At 40.2% G+C, this 24,385-nt stretch overlaps 1 protein-coding gene across 9 annotated transcripts in view; it reads left to right on the forward strand.

Moving 5' to 3' along the window:
- The window catches only part of LOC140457922 (anoctamin-4), a 187,546-nt gene that overhangs the window by 129,788 nt on the left and 33,373 nt on the right, over window positions 1-24,385 (forward strand). For all 9 annotated transcript variants that reach the window (XM_072551722.1, XM_072551723.1, XM_072551724.1 and 6 more), the window contains 5 exons: window positions 11,504-11,610; window positions 13,866-13,921; window positions 14,666-14,787; window positions 20,067-20,201; window positions 23,880-23,976. In XM_072551722.1, coding sequence (XP_072407823.1) covers window positions 11,504-11,610; window positions 13,866-13,921; window positions 14,666-14,787; window positions 20,067-20,201; window positions 23,880-23,976 — 517 coding nt within the window. The remainder of the gene's footprint in view (window positions 1-11,503; window positions 11,611-13,865; window positions 13,922-14,665; window positions 14,788-20,066; window positions 20,202-23,879; window positions 23,977-24,385) is intronic.

The following is a 24,385-nucleotide window of genomic DNA, read 5'->3' on the forward strand; positions in this document are numbered from 1 at the left end:
ACCTTTTAACATTCAGACTTAAGCTGATTGTGTGGCAAATGGCACTCGTGGGGTACAAATGTTAACTAGTAACCCTCTCTAACAAGAGATTCAAACCACCTCCTTTTGACATGCAATAGCGTTGCCCTCACGGAATCCCTCACCATCAACTTAAATGAGCCGCTATATAAATACTTTGAGGACCAGGCTGGAAATTCTGTGACCTCTTCACCCCTATCATCTCCAAGTCGGGTTTGTGAGGGTACTTGTGTGAATGCAGCTCCAACAACACAAGCTCGACACCATCCAAGACAAAGCAACCCATTTGATTGGCACCACATCCAACACTGTTAACGTTCACTCTGCTCACTGATGCTTAGTAGCAGTGAGTACTGTCTGAGATGCACAACAAAAACTAACTGTGACTCTTTCCAAATCCAAGACAACTAACTGAACTGATATGGGAATGTCAAGATCTGCAAGTTCCTCTCCAAGCCACTCACTATCCTAACCTGGAAATGTATCACTGTTCCTTCATTGTTGCTGGGCCAAAAATATTGGAACTGTCTCCTTTTTTAATAGCGTGTTCAAGAATGTGCTCACCACATGTTCTCAGGCAATTGGAGATGGGCAACAAATGGCTTATTGCTGATGAGATCCTAATCCCAAAGAAACTTTAAAAATAAAAAAAGATAGTTAAGTGAGGATGAATGAGTTGTGAAGATTTTTGATAGTATGATTTTGAAAAACACAATGGCTTCCATCTTGAACTAATGAGCATCTCCACATTGATCTGTTAGGGGACTTTGGAGCAGGTGTACACATTTGAATATATCCTTGTCTTGTGAACTACCATAGAATCTCTGAACTGTTATGGTGCAGAAGGAGGCCGTTTGGCCCATCATGTCTCCATTGGTTCTATTACCTAGTGCCTATCTCCTGCCTCTTCTCCATATCAATGCACACCATTTCTATCCATTCTAACTACATTTTCCTTTAATCATTTTGTTTTCCCATCAGGAAACACTTTCAAACTCTCTAACCAGTGGTTAGAATGAAGTGTTTGTTTAAATTTTGGCCTGTGACTGGGAGGTTGAACAATGGGAGTTAAATGAAATCACTGCAGATGAAGCAGCTAGAATAGCTGGTGTAGAGGATGATGTGCGCACCCAAATCATCAGTCGTCCTGGAAAAGCACTTAGTCTTGTTTGTGGACTTGAGCCCCAGTATAGGTCACTCATCTGGCAGGTTCCTCATGTACAGTGTTCCACAGAAATTTCTGCTTCAGTCTTCCAACCGTACCTTTTTCATCTTGGAAACACCAGTTGCAAGGTCATCTATACACAAAAAAATAGGAACAGGAGTATCTCATGTGGTTCACCTGAACCTGCTTCACCATTGAATGTGATCATGGCAGCTCATTAGCCTCCATACCCATGTTCCTGCTGATTTTCCACATTCCCTGATGTTTCTGTTTCTCAACCTTTTGAATATATTTAATGATGGTGGCTCCATAACACTCCTGGGATAGTAAATTTCAAAAATTCCTAATCCATTTGAAGAAAACAGTTTCTCATCTCAGTTGTGAACGATTGATCCCTTATCCTCCAGTTAGGGCTAGGATTAAGACTGGTTTCCCCCATCTTTTTAGATTCTTCAGCCAGAGGAAGCAATTTCTAAGCATCTACCCTGCCCAGACCTTTCTGAATCCATTGTTGTAACACAATTGCCGCTGCTTATGCTTAACTTCAGAAAATCTCTGGAGTGACTTCATGGATGGACACTGTGTTGAAAAGCTGAAATGTCCTAATTGAAGATGATGGGATAGAGGGGGGAATTGAGAACTAACATATATTTAAATGGCTAACAACAGTGAGCGTTCTAATGCACTGTTTTGCCCAGAACCTCACCAAATATGGAAGTCACAAACACCAGGAGCAGTTGTAGGTTGTTCAGCCCTTGACTGCTGTCATTCAAAATGATTGTGACTAAATATATCTCGAAGCCATATTCCATCTTGCTCTCCATACACCTTGTTGCCACTAATACCTTTTAAAATTTAATACCTCAACCCTGATGGAGGAGGAGGATTCCTTATCTCAGTCCTAAATAGCCTACCCCCATATGTTGATACTAACCCCTGGTTCTAGACTCCCCTACAAGCGGCAACATTCTCCTTGCAAGTCTGTCCAACCCTGTTTAAAATTTTGTAAGCTTTGATCAGAGACCCCCTCATCCTCACTGTAGTACATACAGATCCAGCTGAACCTATATTAAGCAATATGATAGTCCTGGCAGCCCCAGTATTAGCCTAGCGAATCTCTGCTGCACTTCCACCATGGCAAGTATATTCCCTGTTAAGTAGGGAAAGCAAAACTGCACATACCACTCCAGGTGTGGTCTCACCTAAGGCTCTTTTTAACTGCAGTATGATATCCTTGCTTCAGAACCCAGCCTCTTGTGATGAAGGCAAATACAGAGAAACCTCTGTTATCCAAACGTTGGGTTATCGGGCAAGATCCCGATGCTCGCTTAAACTGTTGTCTGGCATTTCATTATCCAGAATTTGATTAACTGAACAAAGTACTCCCCGCCTATGTCCTTCGGATAATCAAAGTTCTTGTGTATACCATTTCCCTTCCTAACTGCTTACTGTGCCTGTTTGTCTGCTTTCATTGACTGGTGTGCAAAGATGCCCAGATCCCTTTGTCCATGCATGTTTCCCAATATATTACTGTTTCAATAATACTCTTCCTTTTTTGTTTCACATCAATGAGTATAGTTATGTGATTATTCATGTCATACTGAATCTGTCATGTGTTGCGCACACGCTCAACTTGTCTAAATGTCCCTGCAGTCTCCTTGTATTTTTCCCACCAATTTTTAATCCCATCAGGTTTTGTTGGTAAATTGAGAATGCTACATTTAGTTGTAATCTAGTGAATACTTGAGGTCTAAGCACAGATCCCTGTGGCACGCTAATAGTCACTGCCTCCACCTGGAAAAAGACACATTTATTTCCACATTGTTTTCAGTCTTGAACCAATTCTCAATGATGCCAGCCTACTATCCTTAATCCAAGTGCTTTTAATGTGTCTCTAGTTTCTTACATGGAACCTTTTTATTAAAAGGTAGGAGAAAGTGAGGACAGCAGATGCTGGAAATCATAAGACCATAAGACATAGGAGTGGAAGTAAGGCCATTCGGCCCATCGATTCCACTCCGCCATTCAATCATGGCTGCTGGGCACTTCAACTCCACTTACCCGCATTCTCCCCATAGTCCTTAATTCCCCGAGACAACAAGAATTTATCAATCTCTGCCTTGAAGACATTTAGCGTCCCAGCCTCCACTGCACTCCGCGGCAATGAATTCCACAGGCCCACCACTCTCTGGCTGAAGAAATGTCTCCACATTTCTGTTCTGAATTTACCCCCTCTAATTCTAAGGCTATGTCCACGGGTCCTAGTCTCCTCACCTAACGGAAACAATTTCCTAGCATCCATCCTTTCCAAGCCATGTATTATCTTGTACGTCTCTATTAAGTCTCCCCTTAATCTTCTAAACTCCATTGAATACAATCCCAGTATCCTCAGCCGTTCCTCATATGCTAGACCTGTCATTCCAGGGATCATCCGTGTGAATCTCCGCTGGACACGTTCCAGTGCCAGTATGTCCTTCGTGAGGTGTGGGGACCAAAACTGGACACAGTACTCCAAATGGGGCCTAACCAGAGCTTTATAAAGTCTCAGTAGCACAATGGTGTTTTTATATTCCAACCCTCTTGCGATAAGTGACAACATCACATTCGCTTTCTTAATCACACTCCACCTGCATGTTGACCTTTAGAGAATCCTCGACTAGTACTCCCAGATCCCTTTGTACTTTGGCTTTACGAATTTTCTCACCGTTTAGAAAGTAGTCTGGAAAAAAAGAATAAAAGCACAAAGTGCAAGACCTCGCATTTGTTCACATTGAATTCCATCAGCCATTTCCTGGACCACTTTCCCAAACTGTCTAGATCCTTCTGCAGCCTCCCCACTTCCTCAGTACTACCTGCCTGTCCACCTAACTTCATATCATCAGCAAACTTCGCTAGAATGCCCCCAGTCCCTTCATCCAGATCGTTAATATATAATGCGAACAGCTGTGGCCCCAACACTGAACCCTGCGGGATACTGCTCGTCACCGGCTGCCATTCTGAAAAAGAACCTTTTTATCCCAACTCTCTGCCTTCTGTCAGACAGCCAATCCTCAATCCATTCCAGTAGCTCACCTCTAACACCATGGGCCCTCGCCTTGCTCAGCAGCCTCCCGTGTGGCACCTTATCAAAGGCCTTTTGGAAGTCTAGCTAGACCACATCCACTGGGTTTCCCTGGTCTAACCTGCTTGTCACCTCTTCAAAGAATACCAACAGGTTTGTCAGGCATGACATCCCCTTAGTAAATCCATGTTGACTTGTTCTAATCAGACTCTGCTCTTCTAAGAATTTTAGAAACCTCATCCTTAATGATGGATTCTAGAATTTTACCAACAACAGCGGTTAGGCTAATTGGCCTATAATTTTCCATCTTTTGTCTTGATCCTTTCTTGAACAATGGGGTTACAACAGCGATCTTCCAATCATCCGGGACTTTCCTTGACTCCAGTGACTCTTGAAAGATCTCAACCAATGCCTCCGCTATTTCCTCAGCCACCTCTCTCAGAACTCTAGGATGTATCCCATCAGGGCCAGGAGATTTATCAATTTTAAGACTTTTTAGCTTTTCTACCACTATCTCTTTTTTGTAATGACAACCATACTTAACTCATACTCCTGACTCCCTTTAATTTTTGGGATATTACTCCTGTCTTCCACTGTGAAAACTGACGCAAAGTATTTGTTAAGTTCTCCAGCTATTTCCTTATCTCCCATCACTAGGCTTCCAGCATCAGTTTGAAGTGGCCCGCTGTCTACTTTTGTCTGTCGTTTGTTTATGTATTGAAAGAAACTTTTACTATTGTTTCTAATATTACTGGCTAGCCTACCTTCATATTTGATCCTCTCCTTTCTTATTTCTCTTTGTTATCCTCTTTTTGTTTTTGTAGCCTTCCCAATCTTCCGATTTCCCACTGCTCTTGGCCACTTTATAGGATCTCTCTTTTTCTTTAATACATTTCCTGACTTCCTTTGTCAGCCATGCCTGTCGAATCCCTCCCTGGATAATCTTTCTTTTCTTGGGGATGAACCTCTGTACCGTGTCCTTAATTATACCCACAAACTCCTGCCATTTTTGCTGTACTGTCTTCCCCGCAAGCCTCTGCTTCCAGTCTATTTTTGTCAGTTCCTCTCTCATGCCGTCATAATTACCTTTTTATTTAACTGTAACACCATTACATCCGATTTTGCCTTCTCTCTTTCAAACTCCAGACTGAACTCTACCATATTATGATCGCTGCTTCCTAAGGGTTCCCTTACTTTAAGATCTTTTATAGAGTCTGGTTCATTGCAAAGCACTAGGTCCAGAATAGCCTGCTCCCTTGTGGGCTCCATGACAAGCTGTTCCAAAAAGCCATCCTGTAAGCATTCCACGAATTCCCTTTCTTTGGATCCACTGGCAACATTATTTACCCAGTCCACCTGCATATTGAAGTCTCCCATGATCACTGTGACCTTGCCTTTCTGACATGCCTTCTCTATTTCCTGGTACATGTTGCATCCCTGCTCCTGACCACTGTTAGGAGGTCTGTACACAACTCCAATTATGGTTTTTTTGCCTTTGTGGTTCCTCAATTCCACCCACACAGACTCCGCATCATCTGACGCTATGTCATTCAGTGCCATACATTTTTAATATTGTTCTTCACTAACAAGGCAACCCCACCCCCTCTGCCGGCCTCCCTGTCTTTTCAATAAGTTGAAAATCCTTGGAGGTTTAACTGCCAGTCCTGACCCCCCTGTAACCAAGTCTCTGTGATGCCTACCACATCGTAATCATTCACTATGATTTGTGCCGTTAGTTCATCTGCTTTGTTATGAATGCTACGTGCATTCAGGTAAAGCACCTTAATGTTAACTTTCTTATCATAAGTGTGTGCTGGAAAAGCACAGCAGGTCAGGCAGCATCCAAGGAGCAGGAGAATCAACGTTTTGGGCATATGTCCAAAATGTCGATCCTCCTGCTCCTCTGATACTGCCTGACCTGTTGTGCTTTTCCAGCACCACACTCTTGACACCTTTATCAAAAACTACCTCTGAATCCAAATGCGCTAGTTCTCCCTTACATATTCTGCTAGTTATATCTTCAACACCTGAGCAGATTAACCTTTCCATATGCATGATATTTATATAGATGTTAATTACACTTTAAAATTGAACAGCATAATGTGGCCATAATAGAAACCTAACTTATCCAGTGCGAATCTGATATGTAGGAATACTATAAAATGTTTGAATCTTAAATTGATCTGGACATGAAAAGAAAACAATGAATTGTTTTCCTAAGCTTACAGAAAACTTAATTGAGTAATTTACAGTACTATTTGACCAACATTTTAGTGAACTATTTGATGCATCAAAATATGTTCTCAAACATCATTATTGAGACAGTGGCCTGTTGCGTTGTGCTTGACTATATGTTGCATTAAAGAGATCTGCAATAGGAAAGATGTTGTGAAATTGAAAGGATGCATAAAAGATTTACAAGTATATTGGGTGATTGGAGATGTAGGGAGAGGCTGAATAGGCTCGGGGGCTATTTCCCCTGAAGCATTGGAGGCTGAGGGGTGACCTTTAAAAGGTTTATGAAATCACGAGGGGCACGGATAGGGTAAATAGCCAAATTCTTTTCCCCAGGGTAAGGGAGTCCATAACTAGAGGGGCATAGGTTTCGGATGAGGGGGAAGATTTAAAAGGGACCTAAGGAGCAACCTTTTCATGCAGATTGTGGTGCGTGTATAGAATGAACTGTCAGAGGAGGTGGTGGACGCTGGTACAATTACAACATTTAAAAGGCATCTGGATGAGTATATAAACAGGAAGGATTTAGAGGGATAATGGCCAAAAGCTGGCAAAATGGGACTAGATTGATTTAGGATATCTGGTCAGCATGAACAAGTTGGACTGAAAGATTGATTTCCATGCTGTACACCTGTCTCTAATTGTTTGAATAGTAATTTGTATAGGGATGGGAATAAATACTGGCCCAGCCCATATCACGTGTGAAGAAAACAAAAACTTGTGCCTTTTTTCATTCGTTCACATGATGTGGGTGGCATTGACCAGGCCAGCAAATATTACTTTTTATCGCCTTTGAGAAGGGGATGGTGAGCAGCCTTCTCGAAGTGCTACAGTTCATAAGTTGTTCATAATAGCCACTGTGCTGTTGGTCAGTGTTCTTGGATTTTGACCCAGTGACCAGGAGGGAAGAATCCCACAGTGCTTTGGGGTCAGTGAAGTACTTTTACAGTGTAATAGTTGAAACATGGGAACCACAGCAAGCTCCTATGAATGGCAACATGATAATGACCAGTTAATTTCTTTTGTCACCTTGGATTGTTTGGCACACCCAGGGAGCACTCCTCTACATCATGTCTGAGAGAAGCTGAAGGGTCTTTACTGTGTGAATAGGTAGGGCTTCAGTTTCACCAGAACAAAATACTGCAAATGCCAAAAATCTGAGATTACAAACAAGAAACTTGGAAATGCTCAGCAGGCTTGGCAGCTTCTGTGGAGAGTGAAATTTTAACCTTTCACCACCTGACCTTTTATCTGGACTCTGTGTCGCTCAGTTGAACGTCTTATGGAAAAGATTGCGACTGTGATAGAACAATTCTGTCTCAATTCATGCTTGGTCCATACTTTAGCACTTGTGCCTCTAGACATGAGCCCAGAATTTTCTGACTCTGCAAGAGCATTACCCACTCAGCCAGGGCTGGTGCTTGCATTAGAAAGCTCTGAAAGTTGTCATGAAGTGTAACTGTAAAATTCTTAACCTCTTGTTCAGTTGTGTAACCTCACCCCCCCCACCCTGTGTCTCCACAGCCTATGCCACCCTTGAATGTCTACATTCCTCCATCTCCCTCTGGCTTCTTGGCACATGTCCGATTTTTAATAATTGCTCTGCGATTTAATGCCAGGATAGTATTTGCTCTCTGATTCACTTGGAAAGATTTATAGCTCAGCCTGTGCATTATTTGATCAATATCAGTGAATGCCTGATTAGCAGCGAGACTTCCTGAACCAGCAAATAATACTTTGCAATGGAAAACCTCCAGTTTATCTCTGCAGTTAGTCAATGCAAAATTAATGTGGTTGTTCTTCCTCCAAGCTGCTTTGCAAAGTGCAAATCACTGGAAAAGAGCACAAACTAACTCGGCATGTACAATTCAAAAGGGATTAATTGATATTGTAATATTCCCTTGTTCACTTCAATCGTCCAGGAGTTAGAGTGAAGGAAAGTTTCTCTGAACTTTACTGTGATAATGCACACTGACTGCGGAGAAGGAACTGAGCTCGTTTGACTCAATGTGGCTGGAAAGGTGGTGGTTTCTGTTATCGGATATTATCCATTCCAGCAAAGTACGCAATATACAACCCCTCCCTTCTAGTACCGCTGGCCAAACTCTTTGTATCATTTCATGGCTTTGATTTGAGTGTCAGTAGTAATTAGTCTTGGACATATGGGATCATTATGCATGGAACAAGATCATTTTGGTCCATCATATCTGCTATTCCCACTTTTTTTTTAATCCCACTCATTTGCTCTCTTCTCAACGCAGTCCAAACATTTTCATGTTTCAATTATGTCGAGTCTCCATTTGAAAGTTGGTATCAAATCTGCTTTTGTATGTCTGAACAGTGCTTTGAGATAATAACAGCGAGTCTTGTAATTTGAGGATCAGTGAGGCAGATGCAAATATCTAACTCAAAATGCAGTTTGAAATCTTAGATTAGGTACTTTCTTGAATGAACTAGATTTCTTCTTGGCTGTTAATTATTGAGAGTCTGTGTTGATCTAACTCCATTCTCCAAAGGGATTAACACATCTGTTGAGATTTGCTGATGTACAATCTCTATTGGCCAATGGATAGGGTTTCTTTCCGTGCTCTATGACCTTTTGGTTCAACTTGACCATGCTGACCAAGTATCCCAAATTAAACTAGTCCCACTTACCTGCATTTGACCCATATCACTCATAAACATTTCCTATTCATGTACCTGTTCAAATGTCTTTTTAAATGTTGTAACTGTACCTGCATTACCACTACTTCTGGCAGTTTATTCCATATATGAACCACCTTATTGGTAGAAACAGTTGCCCCTCTGGTCCTTTTTTTTAATCTTCGCCCCCTCATCTTGAAGTTATGCCATCTAATTTTTTTGAATTCTCCTACCCTAAGTAAAAGATATTTGCTAATCCACCTTATATATGCCCCTCATGACCTTATAAACCCAAATAAGGTCACTCTTCAACCTCCTATGCTCCAGTGGGGAAAACCATCCCAGCCTATACGGCAGCTCCTTATAACTCAAACTGTCCATTCCCAGCACTATCCTGGTAAATACTTTTTCTGAACCATTTCCAATTTAATAATATCCTACTTATAGCAGGGCGACCAGGACTGTACACAACCCCAGAACCAGCCTCGCCAACATCCTGTATCATATCAACATGTCCGAACTCCAATACTTAGTCGTCTGAGCAACGAAGGAAAGTGTGCTAAAAGCAGCCTTAACCACCCTATCTACCTGTGATGCAACTTTCAATGAATTATATACTTGAACCCCTTGGTCTCTATTTGACCTGACCATTAATTGTATTAGTCCTGCCCTTGTTCGTTTTACCAAATAGTTTGTCCTGCGTCGATCACATCCTGAATTACCTATAATTGGAGTCAATTTTTAGCAGTATTTTGCACTTTACTAAAAGCAAATATTCCCATTAAAACAGAGCCTGGTTAATCACAAACTGCAGGTGTGCATGCTTTCATTATTCCACTGATCAGTGTTTGGGGAATTGCCAAGGGAATTGGATTTTTAGGAACCTGTTAATTGCCTGATGAACGTGGCGCAACTGTCACAAACTGACTCTCATTTATAATGTAATGTGGTTGTAGTTAGCAAGATCTTATTAATGTCTTTCACAAATTTGCCAGTTCTAAATTCCTACAGTGTTTAATGTGAATGGAGGTAGTGTTCTCTAACTTGTGTGGAGAAGACCTTCTTTACATCCATTCTCAACTTTTCTCTCTTTTGTACCATGCCTCCCTAATAGTTTGTCTTGAAACATTTATGGGGATCAGTATTTGAATCTCCAAATTTGGTCAACTTGCTTAGTCCAATCCAGATCATTTTACTGTACACTGAGTCTGTTTTATGCATCATAACAATTTGTGATTGAGAAACAGTGCTTCTGGAAATCCAGGTATCACAACAGTCCAGCATCTATCTCTTGATCATAACCTGCTCCTTTCAATGATTTTGTTAGCTGCAGTTTTACTTTGGATGTCCATACCTTAAAACACGTGCAGTAATCTTGATTTGACATCTTATTGTATCATAGAATATTCTACAGCCCCCTCAATGATTTGAGAGACTCAGGATATACAGGGTGTGCTCCCTCTGAAACTATGTTGACCATTACTAATGAGTTCAGTTGGATCTAGAAAGTGAAATGCATCCCTTTGGCTAGCATGATGATTTTGCTAGCCGTTGATGCGACTCAAAGGTCTTTAGGCTGATCGAATATCTGAATACTGGAAGTGCTGCAGACTGCAACTTAAAATACAATGCTCAGTAGATCAGACTCTGTTCCTCAGTCCACAGAGACTATGTTCCATGCTTCTGAACTCAGTCTGAGCTCTGCAGCCTTAGTTGCTTTCTCCTCTTGTCTGTGTTTTTTTTATTTCTAATCCAGTTGGAACATGCCTGTGTTCATTGGCAACAACATGTAGAGTGCCTGCACTTAGACTTTATCCCTTCAACTCACTTACCGTGACCGGGTACAAAGCATCACTTACTGAGCTGCTGGAGTTCTTTTTAACCCAATATGGAATATTTAAAGTGCACAGTTTGGTTACAAAATCTTCTGTGGTGGCTGATATACCAATAGTGTCATATTTATTGTTGATCCCAAATCGCTTTTTGAGGGGATGGTGGTAAGCTGCCTTCCTGAACCACTTCAGTCCACATGGTGAAGACGATGCCACAGTACTGTCCAGGGGCTTGACCCCGTGACCATGAACAAATAATGATTATGTTCCCAAGTTCAAACTGGTGGAACTTTGGCAAGGAGTTTGTATTTGGATATGTTCTAATGAATTTGTTGCTAGTTGTCTTCTGGGGAATAACATCAGGAAATAACAAGTTTGGGTTTTATCTTTATTTCTTGGAAGATTAGGGTTGGTCTTAGTATGTTGAATTGCTTCTTCCGGGCTTCCTTAGAGCAAAAAAACTCCAACTCCACGCGAAAGATATTCTTTACTATTGCCCACGTGTGTATTGAAAGTGGTGACTGCAAAATCCCTTCCATATAATTTCAGCTTCATTATAAACAATAAAGACACGTTCTTCAACAATGCAACGCGAAGCAGAATTCTGCACCACATTTTACAAAGGGTCAAATATGAAGAGGGCAAGAACAAGATCGGTGAGTCTTGTGGCTTTATTCTGAGGAAATGAGTGAATGTTGGTTACACATTGCGAATAATAAAGCAGTTAAATCTGTGTGGATGGTGCAAATGCAGCAGAATACTTCAATATGAATTGTATTTTAAATATTTGCCTTTGGCAATTCCTCCCTATCAAACTGTTAATTTATAATAGGATGTTTGAGTAAGGTCTAGTGTCCCCACTGATGAAAGTGTAATTACAATGTGACCTATTGGTATAGGAGAGCTTCCATTTATAAATGGGAATGTAAGGCATTTGTGTAATCGAAGTACAGTATAAACATTATCTTAGACTTTAAAGAACTGAGTGCAGTCTGTTACCCCAATCTATTTAACATCACCAAGCCTATCATAATCCACAAATTAAGTTTCCCCTTTGATTTTGAAAGTGTAGAACCATGTGCGATAAACTGGTAATTATTTTATTGATCATCAGGTAGATGCATGTTAACACACACCAAAAACCTGCTATAGGGGTAGTTTAATTGTGGATTTTAGTCATTAAAAGGGGTTTTCCATCCAATGCCAGCTGGGCTTCTTTTCTCATCAGATATGTTGTTGGTGCTTTCACCCACCTGTTCCCAATAATATTGGCCCAGATTACTTGATCTACAAATAATCAAGATTTCTTGATAATTCATCAATACTTTTTTTCAACTGAGCATTTTTTTTAGTTGAATAAAGATGAGTTTATGTCCAATGCTATCTCAGTTTGTCAAAAAGCTCTCCATTGTTCTTTACTCTTGAGTGCAAGAATGCTGTCACCATGACAATCTCTAAATCTTGACAACACCATTTAAATTATTTCATGGAGTGAATATAAGAGGGAAGACTGGGTCTCGTGGTTTTCCATTACAGCTGAATGGCTTTTAGTATTCAACACTGCTTCAGACTCTGATTTTCTGATTATCCAGTGAACTGAAATGGCTGGTCATTGGTATCCTCCCAATGTATTGCATAGGAGAATAATCACTCGCAGCAGCGAAACAACATTTCAAGGAGCCAGTGTATCTGCATTTTAGTCTACTACAATTTCAGGGAAACGGCACAGATTTGATAACAAACATTAGTGAATCTGTGATTGCTAGGGTTTTATCCAGTTAATTAAAAGTTTCAATTTTCTTCAGTCCATCCATTGTTTTCAGCTAATTACACAAATTATTGGACAACATCCACATTGAGCCAAAGAAGATTGTTGTGAAATAAGAAACATTTTATGTTTTGGAAAACAATGTGGGAGTATCATGAGCTGAAACAATGAATGGAGTAATTTTAAAATCTTTCAGTTAAACTGGACAGCAAATTGCCAATAACTGAATTGCTCGTGTTTCATGAGGTTTATCTGTAACACGTTTGCTGTGGCATCTTCAAACTGTTGGTTTTTTTTCTTCTTTTTAAAAAAAAACATAAATACAGTTTGGAGAAATTCATTGGCCCAATGATCTTGCTGATGTAATGAGTGCTCTTAACAATTGGCACTCTTGTGTCTTGGAATATTAAAGATATCCAGCAACATGCATCCCAGCATTATTTATGAAGCAGTCACTCATAATTTTAAGTAATGTTGAATCTTCAAGACTTTGAAGCCTACTTTCTGTCAATTCACAGCCCTGGCATTTTTTTAATGTTTACTTCTACGTGTACAATAGGCTTGAACACCAAGAAAATCCACTGACTGTTCTGAGCTAAGTGGAACAAAATCGCATGTTTGAGTCTCCTGCAGTCCTACATGTAGTTTTTCCTTTCTACAAGTGGAATATGAAATCCTTCTGACACAGTGAAGTCCTTCTATTGGTTAATGAATCTATTCATTCATTTCAAAATCTGCTTCATCCACATCACAGGTATCACTGACTCAAGCATATGTCACTTTTTAAAATTACAAATCTCCTTTAGTGATCAGTGAAAGGTGGTTTGATTCTTAACTCCAATAGTCAAACATTCCTGATGTTTGAATCCTACTCATTTCACTGTGTATGGTTTTAGTGAGCCTCATCGGGCTGGAACTGAAACAAAACACACAGTACCCATATGACTGATCTTAAGCACCCCATATAAATCTAGGACTTGGCTGACTTGTAGAAGGTTCATTGAAATGGGAAATCAACAAGCAGGAGGTGAGATGGTGATTTTTTAAAAATATATTAAACAGAGATGTAAGTAATTTTGACGAGTAGTAAGTAGATTATTTTAATTGATTTTCATTTTAGCAGTTTTAATTTTTTTTTAACAGGACTTAATCGTTTACTTGGAAATAGCACCTATGAGGCAGCATTCCCACTTCATGAGGTAAATATGGTATCTTGTATTGTAAAGTTAAAATAACTTGTAGGTACGTGCCCTTGAGTCCAGAACCCTCGAGAGTTAGGCTAGGCTTGTTTTCAAAAATAAATCGCAATGTTCATCCAGTCTGAATGGCTTAATCCAGTGAATAGGGAACATCGGATAATCATGGCATATCATTGCCAAGTGCTTTCAGCTAATAGCAGTGTCGCCGCTGAAATTGATTCACTTCTTACACGTTGGTGTTTATGGTTGTTTCTTGCATCCTCCACCTCTACCTCCCTACATCAGGGTTGTTGTAATGAGATTTACATATTCAGTGAATAGCAACGAGCTTATTGAACACTTAAGGACAGTAGAAGAGGACATCTTACCCAGAACCTTACGGACTCCCCTTCAGTTCACTGAGATCTGATAGCACCAGTTGGTTTTGCACATATTTCATAGTCGTTCCCAGAATAAAGACAAAATTCCCTTTACAAGTGGAACCTGCTTAAACTCCATTTTTTAAAATAATTTTTTTATGATGCCAGTTTACGGGTAGCTGCGTGAGAGGGAGTATACTTAATTGCACTAATCCTACACTTTTTTGAGGTGCCAAATTAAATGAAAAATTTGTTTTAATCATTTTATTCATCAGCCATATTGTCTAAAGCAAAATGCTGCATTTATGATCTGGAATAGCCAATTAATTGCTCAACTCAGTTTAGACAAAAGGTTTGAAGGATTTTCTCTTTGTGCATTCTTCAGGGAAGCCACAGAAGCAAAAATTCCATTAAGACTCATGGAGCCGTGAACCACCGTCACCTGCTGTTTGAATGCTGGGCCTGGTGGGGTGTGTGGTATAAGTATCAGCCACTCGACCTAGTCAGGTAACCTCTTAATGTCCTTCTGCAATGTTTGGTCAAGCAGTCATTGTTATTGAAACATCTAATTTGGCTCCCTCTGTATATCTTGGCACAAAAGATGGCCACTTTGGCCATAGTACTTGTGTTTCAACTTCTTTTGGGCGAAAATACACTGACATTTGAGCCCACTAAAGCTGGGGTCATTATCAAAAGTTAAAGTTTTAATCCAAGTCCCCAAAAGACCTGTCTGACAGACTCTCATTAGCAGAAAACACCGACCAGGTTTCTGTACTTGACGTGAATTACCATTTATTACAAATAAAATCATTCTAAACACCTTTTAAAAATATCAACATAACTTGCTGACAGATGCATCCAGACCCAGATAGGCAAAGACAGCTGTAATGAGTGGAGGAGAAAATATTGGGGGGGGGGGGGCACTATTCAATACAAGGCTCAATGAAAGGTCATTCCTGAAGAATGGCTTATGCCTGAAACGTTGATTCTCCTGCTCCTTGGATGCTGCCTGACCTGCTGCGCTTTTCCAACAACACATTTTCAGCTCTAATCTCCAGCATCTGCAGTCCTCCCTTTCTCCTCCTCAATGAATGGTCTGTTTTGGCTTCTTTGAAGCCAAGTCCTTTTGAGTTTTTTTTTTTTGCTGAAGATATAGGAGGGGGTGAGTTAATGCATTAATTTTTCAATTTTTTCGGTCACACATTTGAGGCAACAATTAATACAAATGGTGGGAGAGAATAGCTAGCTATCTTTCAGGATTTGCTTACTTCACTGCAGACAGAAAGAAATGTCTCTTGTAGTGTGGAGAACACCTATGTGTATTGTTCATGTGTCCAGGAACCAGTTAGAGAGTTTAGTCATACAGATGATCCTGGGTTCCATGACTCTTCCTAATTGGTTTTTCAATCAGCAGTCTGTCTCTGGGTGAAGCATGCTCTGTGCCCACATTCTCATTGCAGTTACATTGCAAACAGCACCCGTTGCTGTTTGCAAAGTGCAGTGTAAACACCAACTCTCTCGAAACCAAAAACAGGCAGCAGCTGTGCAGGTTCACTGCTGGTTTGGACAGCAGTGCAGGGTTTTTTCTCTTTTTGAATCACTTCCCACGTGGTCACTGCCTTTGTCTCCCTTCCTCCTTTTTTTTAAATGTGCTGTTGTTTTGATCTTTGTTTTGGAACTTTGGGGTAAATAATGTAACAGCTTATAAAACAGTAATTTCTGCTCTTAGAATTGAAGGAAATATACTGAAAATACATCAAAACAAGGAGTAGCTTTTACAGCCACCTTTTCTTTTTCTGGCCTCCATATTGGATTGGAATAGACTGGGGCTGTTTTCCCTGGAGCGTCAGAGGCTGGGGGGTGGGTGACCTTGGAGAGGTTTATAATATTATGAGGGATATCGAATAAATAGACAAGGTCCAAAACGAGAGGGCATAGGGTAGTGGGGAGATTGAAAAAGGATCTAAGGGGCAACTTTTTCTCGCCGGCTGGTGCCTGTATGGAATTTGGAAGGGTATATGAATAGGAAGGGTTTAGAAGGATATGGGCCAAATGCTGGCAAATGGGATTAAATTAATTTAGGATATCTGGTAGGCATGGGCAAGTTGGACCGTAGGGTCTGTTTCTGTGCTGTGTATCTCTGACTCTGACTCATTTGTGAGTTATAGTAACTTTTAAAAATGCAGCAACTCCCTTAATCATCCTTTCCCATTTTGCTCCAAGTTCAAAATAAAGGCACATAAGAAACACCCTTTGGGAAGAGTTACCTAATTAATCCTGCTCCCCAGGTTTTTCCTCCCACCTTGTATAAATCTACCTATTTCCCTTATTGATGGTTACGATTGAATTGTTTTAATAATCCTTCTCTGGTGTTGTAATCCAGATCATTATTTACTCCATTGCCTACTTGTGCTCTCCTCTCCCAAACAACTCTTTCTGCCTGTTATCTTAAATTTGTGTTCTATTTATTGGCTCCACAGTAACTTCTCGTCTAGAATATCATACCCTTTTATGATTTCAAATGTTTCTCTTGCATCCTTAACCTGTTCTGCTCTATTTGTAAATACCCCATTTACTGCAGTCTCTCCATTATAACCAAATCTCCCCTTCTTGGTACTGTTTTCATGAAGCTTGTCACCCGTTCCTTTTATCCAGGATGCAACTTGGCCAATCACAGTTGGCTGGCCAAACTATCAGCATAGTTTTCTTCTGTGGTATAATTTGTTGTGATGGCTTGAAATTTAACACTTCTTTTTTTTTGCCTATGTTCTGATGAGCACAAGATGAGAAACTTCAATATGTGGCTCTTTTTGACAGCTCTCTGAAAAGTCTTTGGTAGATTGTAGAAAGCTATTCCAATTCTATGACACAGATTAATGTTTGGTGAACTCTCATGGTGTTCAAGATTGGACTGAAATTGTGTTGCAGTGAGAGACTCAAAATCTGTTGCTTTTAACAGGCCACTGAAGTTTCATGTATGTGAAACGTGTGGTCGCTGAGCAGAGATGAGTCTGAATTTGGTAACGGTACAACTTTAATATTCTACAGCTCCTGATCGCACATTTATAATACCAACAATCCAACCAATTCATTGCATTGTTTTAGAACCATTAGTGTTATAATTTGGGGTGGGAAGTGTGCTCTGTCCCACTACCCCATCAATCACAATCCAATTGGTTCTGCTTTAACACGTTACTTCATCGCGAATTGGCTTTAATGCAATTGAAGATTTTAGGCTGTTATTTGCCGAACATGAACTTCGCTGAATTAGCTATAATGCGATTTCTGGTTGCATTAGTTTACGTGGTGCGGTTATTGCATGATTTTCTCAGAACGTGAGATCGCACGAGAATGGGACTATCACATTATACCAGAACTGACTGGATAACTTAATGGCTGAACCAGGTAAAACACTATGCTTTGTATGTTAGACTTTGAATATAAAGATCTATCAACCAGATTTTTAAATATAAATCCATACACTTACTAATACTGCGTCAATTCAATGTTTACTAATACTGAATGTAACTGAGTATGTACAATTCTTCTGGTTGAGAATCTTTAGCAGACAGTGATTTGGAATTATGAACAAACTGCTCATCTTATGAGAGTGGCTGGACCAGGGCTCCAGGTACCACAATGAGCCCACAAAGGTTCCTACCCTGAAATGAGAGAGCTGAGCCAGGAAGTTCAATTCCTACAAGCTTTGTCCCAACTGATGTAAACAATATTCAAAGCGGAAATGCGACCATCGGAAACCCAGACAGATGGGTAAATCCGTATTTATCACAAGCCATTTCTAAGAAATGGTGCTCATAAACAAATTTTTATTTACATAGATGTCAGTGACTGACAGCCTCTTCTGAATATATTCAATATACCTTTCATGAAAGAATAGGAGTTCTTATTACAAGAAATAAAAACAGCAAATATGCCATACAGTATGAGGACTTTTGAAATGATCTCATTATAAACATCAAAAAGAGAGATTCATACCTTTTTTTTATCCCAACGGTAGCCCTACAGACACTCAAACCTCTGTTAGGCGTTACCAGCTGTCTCCATACTCAGCTAGAACAGCTGTAGTTTGTACTACAAATTTCCAAATGGAAACATTCACTACATACAATTTTCTTCAGTTAATATCTGTCCCGGAGACCCTTGAAACGAGCAATAACGCAGCTGAATATTACTTAGCATGATCTCTGTTTTCTACAGCATTCCAGGACCTCTTCTCTATCCCATCAGAGCCATCTATTTCCCACTTTCTTTCCACTGACTTTTGAGCTTTTCAGGACTTCGCATCTGCCCCAACTGTCAGAAACTGCTAATAGCACCTGTATGTCTTGCCATGATCCTCCTTCCCTCTGAGTTAAGTTTGGATATATTAACATTAGATTTGTATGAATACTTTTCACCTCCAGTTTCTTGGATTTCAGATTCTTTGATCCTTGTGCCAAGGCTTGGGAAATTGAAATTAAGACGACGTTCACACTATACATATATTTTGGTGTGAGGCTATTTGTTTTGCTGTGGTCGCAGTCCAGAAATGTCAGATGGAGATCTCTGGATGTGATACTCTCTCAGCTTCACTTTGGAACTAGTTGGTGCTCAGTTACCTTCAAGTTGGTGCCAGACCAGTTTTAGATTTACATTCTTAATCAATTTGGGGTATACAAAGTTAAAAATCTAACACCAGGTTATAGTCCAACAGGTTTAATTGGAAGCACTAGCTTTCGGAGCAACACTCCATCAGGTAATAGTCACCTGATGAAGGAGCAATCACCTGATGGAGTGTCACTCCGAAAGCTAGTGTGCTTCTAATTAAACCTGTTGGACTATAACCTGGTGTTAGATTTTTAACTTTGTATGCCCCAGTCCAACACTGGCATCTCCAAATTTGGGGCATGTTTTTAAAGCATCTATGCTTTCTCAGTGAGAGAACTAGAACTTGCTGCAGTATTGAAACATGAGTCATTTCTATGATGTTCACTTTGCATCCACAAAAGGTTGAAACCAGTATTGAGAGTGATACTTTATTAATGTTGCATTGCTTTTAAAATCATGAGAATGCTAAAGATGGTGATGTTCAACAACAACAATCCTATTTGCTGAGCCTTTAAAACTAGGTTACCATGAAGCAATTAATAGCACTATATGTTTTTAATAAATTAAAAGCTACAATCTAAGATTAAGGGAAAGGCAATGATATTTCTCAGAATGAAGAAACCCAAGGCTAAATTTGACTCTCTACATGAGAACAGGTCCACTGGTCTAGACTGTAGGACAGTATCAGCTGATCTGGTCCCATGAACTTGGCCTTATGGAAGACTTGTACCAACTTCTGATCCATCTTGTACCAATGTGACCAGAATCTGTATAATTGGTGTTTGTTCATGCAATTGCACTTATGTATTTTTAAAAATTGGACTGACCTGTCATTGTTTTCTTCAACTATCTAAAAATATGCTGGGTGATCCATTGGCCTAGAACTTGAATGAATCTTCAAGATTTTCCTCCTCTGTTATTTTGTAAGCAGCATTAGCATTGTCTTCAACAGCAGCCTGGAGACCCAGGCAGCCTCTGATCAGTTTAATTCTTGGCATATTAAAGGAGTGATCAACTAAACCTAAATGATCCATGTTTCTCTCACTGCCTGCTGCAGCGAATTTGCCAATGCCTTCCTGAATTCAGAAATCACTTTAAGGATTAGTCTAGTATTGAAATTTCCATGGGGAGGTAGCATCACTTCGTGTTTAACAACAACTTGTTTCCTTTCTTTGCAGGCGTTACTTTGGTGAGAAGATTGGCCTGTACTTTGCCTGGCTAGGTTGGTACACTGGAATGCTGTTCCCAGCTGCTATTGTTGGCTTGCTAGTGTTTTTGTATGGAGTTTTCACACTGGATTACTGCCAAGTAAGGTACGGGGTTGGTATCACGTTTGGGGATGTCTGATTTGGTCTTCAGTGGAAATAAATTATGTTTTTAAAGTGTTATTTTACTTTAAAACAAGGTGAACTTGGACACTTTTTTTACTTTGTGTAATTGAGCATGTTAGTAGACTAGAGGCATTGACCATTCAAGCCATCAGATTCTTCTGTCGTTATTGCACCGAGTCTGGGCAAGGTTCCCCAATTTATGCTTACAGGTGGGATACCCCAAATATTTCAGCTTCCAGGTGAGGAATGGATTGGCTGGCTGTCTTTATTCACTGGACCCACTTCCCCACCCCCCTCGACTGGTAGAGACAAGATTAATTTAAAAACTCATTAATTTTCTTGTGGGTATAGTACTCCCCAGACCCAGATGAACTTTCCTTTTTAAAAAAGAAATCTATTTGCGCTGGGCTGGAGTTAACAAAAAATGACACACTCGTCCCTACACCCCAATTCTTCCCACCCAAGTGTAAAAGGATAAAAGTTTTAAAAACCAGACCGTTATACTGATCAGTCTCTGAATTGTTTGTGAAGAATGCATAGTTTGAATGTTGCTGCCATTGCAGTGGAGGTTGACAATGACAGTCAAACACTTAACTTCAAGATGCTTAGTTTTGCAGGTTGGTTGAGATTCTGCAGTTCTGATTCATTTCAACAGTGACTGGGTTATAGCATTCGGGATGAGTGTCCTTCAGTTGTCCCGTTTCCTTTTGTCTGACTCACTAGCTAGTACTCACAATGACCGGGTTCCTTGATCTGCAAGGCTGTGGTCAATCCAAAGAGTGGCATGCAGAGTGCTGCACTGTCAGATGTACTGTCGTTTGAGATGAGATGTTTGGTTAAGACCACATCTGCCTCTAAGTGGGTATAAGAAGAGACGTTCTCGCCACTTTTGGAGAGGGCAAGTTCTCCCTAGAGTTCTGACCAATATTTGTCCGTCAACCAATGCCACCAAGTTATGTAGTTAGATCATGGATGTAGGAGCTTTCTGTTCATAAACTGGCAGCGACGCTTCTACATTTCAACTGTGACTCATCTTTTTGGTTGTAAAGCACTTTGAGTTCATGAAAAGCACAACATAAATCCAGTTGTAATCTCTGGATATTTGACATGTAAAGCAGGTGAAAGAACATGAAAATGTCTCCCTTCATGGCTGGTGTGGTATGTGCTTGAACCATAGAAAAATATAGCACAGAGAGAGGCCATTCAGCCCATTGTGTCTGTACTGGCCAAATAAAAACTAGTTACCCATTCTAATCCCACTTGCCAGCACCCTGTTCATAGCATTGCAGGTTAAGTGCCTCAAGTGCAAATTTTCAGAGTTTCTGTCCACTTTCCCAAGTAGTGAATTCCAGGCACTCTCCACCCTCTGGATTTTAAAAGGGTTTTTTCTCATGCTCCCTCTAATCCTTTTATATATGTGTGTTCCCAGTAATTGATCTCTCTGTGAGAGAGTGACCAAATATTGGTCAGAACTCTAGGGAGAAATCGCGTACTTGATCCAAACCCCTCATTATTTTGTACACCTCGATCAAGCCACCCCCTGGCATCCTCTAGTCTAAGAAAAATGACCCCAACTTTTTTCTCTTGGCTGTAAATTTGAAGTCCTGGCAACCTTCTGGGTTTCATGTTCTGCCACCTTTTTGATTCTTCAATTTGTTTTCTGGACTTGAAGTGCAGAAGGTTCACTACTTTCCTACTTATCCTGGACATGCTGTCAACCTTTTGCAATGCAAATCTTGTTTCATTGTAAAATTCACGTCAGACCATGTGACCGTATTCGTATTTTTAAAACATTAATTTGAATGTTGAGTCAGCTGGATATTTGTGTTGCCCAACAGGGAAGATGGTTGGAATTTGTTGAACTGTTTCTGATGGTCATTCTTGATATTCTCTTTAATTTAGGTTAACACAGCTTGGTGGTTAGCACTGCTGCCTCACAGCACCACGTTCCCAGATTCGATACCACCCTTGGGTGACTACGTGTGTGGAGTTTGCACATTCTCCCGGTGTCTGCAAGGGTTTCCTCTGGGTGCTCTGGTTTCCTCCCACAATCCAAAGATGTGCAGGTTAGGTGGATTGGCTGTGTGCAATTGTCCAGGAATGCGTAGGCTGTGTGGATTAGCCATGGTAATGCAGGGTTAAAGGTATAGGGTGAGATGCTTTTCAGAGGATCAGTGTGGACTTGGTGGGTCAAATGGCCTGTCTACAGTGTGGAAACAATCAACAATTGGAATGAATAATGCTATGAATAATTTTATAAAGCATGGATTGTTAAAAATGAGAAATAAAGGGCCTCAACATTGCTATAGATTTTGAAATTTATCTTGAGGGGATATTCCAGAGGAGGGAAACGAACTAACTGTTTGGTTTCTTAATCTGGAATAACCTCATGTTTATTGTGGTGCTGATTTTCAGTATTGCAAATGTTCCTTGCTGTGAAGTATAATGTTGCAGGTGTCCGAACTTAATCAGGAAAAGCTCTGTTCATATTTGGTAAGTGGGACAGTCCATCTCTTTGTGATATCATCCTGATCAGGTCACCAAGATCAATTGCCTGACTGACAGCCGGACAGGGCAAAACAATTCTCAGAATTATTCATTGTAAATACATTTATTCTTTAGTATAGCAGTCAAACAGGAAGATATTTAATCTATTATTATACAACTTGAACTACACCCCTTAAAACCCCAAACACACTCGCTCTTATTCACAAATAAAACAGTTAAAAGATTAATTTTTTGACACCTGCATTGTGGGTTTTTAAAAAATGTAGACCGGGAAAACCTGTTCTAATAATTGTTCAGATCATAAGTCTGGACTAATTGTGTCTCGTTTTCTTTTGATGCTAAGACAATGGTTCTTCATTTTGATTAGTTATCTGGTGAACCTAGGACTTGTTAATATTTATTTCCTGCTTTTTTTGTTTTTGCATTTTCACTCTTGTGGTGGGGGAGAGGGGGCGAGACATGTTTTCAGTTTGTTAGATCTGGAGGCCTTCTGTCTTAAAGGTTTGTATCAAACTGGCTATACTAAGAGCTATCATCAGGCAGTTTTTCTCAACTCAAATACTCCAAGTGCCGCTTGGTCTCAGTACATCAATTGCTCCAGCAGTAACATTGCCTTGTGCAGGTAAAAGTGTATGCCATTTGGTTTTATGCAACTTTGAGAACTCGCTTGTTATTTCAGCTTGTATAGCAAAGATTGACATTATAGTCCAAAAAGGAAATTGTGTGGTCCACTACACAACACAGATGGAGGCCATTCGACCCACATTGCTGTACTCTCTATTTGAAAGAGCTATCTAACGAGTCGTACCCCAATGTTCTATAGCCCTGAATGTTACCCAATGCCAATTGACAGTATCTGCTTCTATTGACCCTTTCAGACACACATTCAAAATCATCATAACATCTCAGTCTTTTGTCACACTCACTTTTAATAAGGTCCTGTAGTTACTGACTCACTTACCACTGGAAACAGCACTCCTTCCTTCCTTTGGTCTGAACCCTTCAGAATTTTGAACAGCAGATTGTTCCCTAACTTGCCCCATTCAGAGGGGAACATTCTGAGCTCCTCCATATCTCGTTGTATAACTGAAGTCTCGTGTATTACCTCAGTGCCTGGAATGTGACTTCACTGTCTCCTCTTTCCTCCTCTAGTAAAGAAATCTGCCAAGCAACAGAAATAATTATGTGTCCACTCTGTGACCATCATTGCCGCTACATGCGGTTATCGTACAGCTGTGTATATGCCAAGGTAAGGTATCAAATTCCATTAAATCATGACTCTCAATAGGTGCCAATGAATGATTGCGTAGATTCACAACTTCTGCAAGATGTATTATTTTGAGCCTTTACTCACAATAGCCACCTCCCAGTTGTGACAGTCAGACCTAGGGGTTTAAAGTGCAACAAATAATTGCAGGCCATTAAGCTTCCTTTTGCTTTTTGCACTTTGCTGGAAAAGATTTTTTTTATTGTACTTTATCAAGACCGTTCCTGTAAATAGGAGCAAATGCTTTTAAACTGTAGGAGAGGAGAATCGTGATTAGTTGGCAAGTGAACTCTGGTAGAGGTGTTGCCATTGTGAATATATTGGTTAATTGATAACAGACTGATGAGGGAAAACAGTGTAGTATCTCTGGACTAGTAATCCAGCCTTCCAG

Source organism: Chiloscyllium punctatum, chromosome 32 (genome assembly GCF_047496795.1).
Source record: "Chiloscyllium punctatum isolate Juve2018m chromosome 32, sChiPun1.3, whole genome shotgun sequence".
Lineage (NCBI taxonomy): Eukaryota > Metazoa > Chordata > Chondrichthyes > Orectolobiformes > Hemiscylliidae > Chiloscyllium > Chiloscyllium punctatum.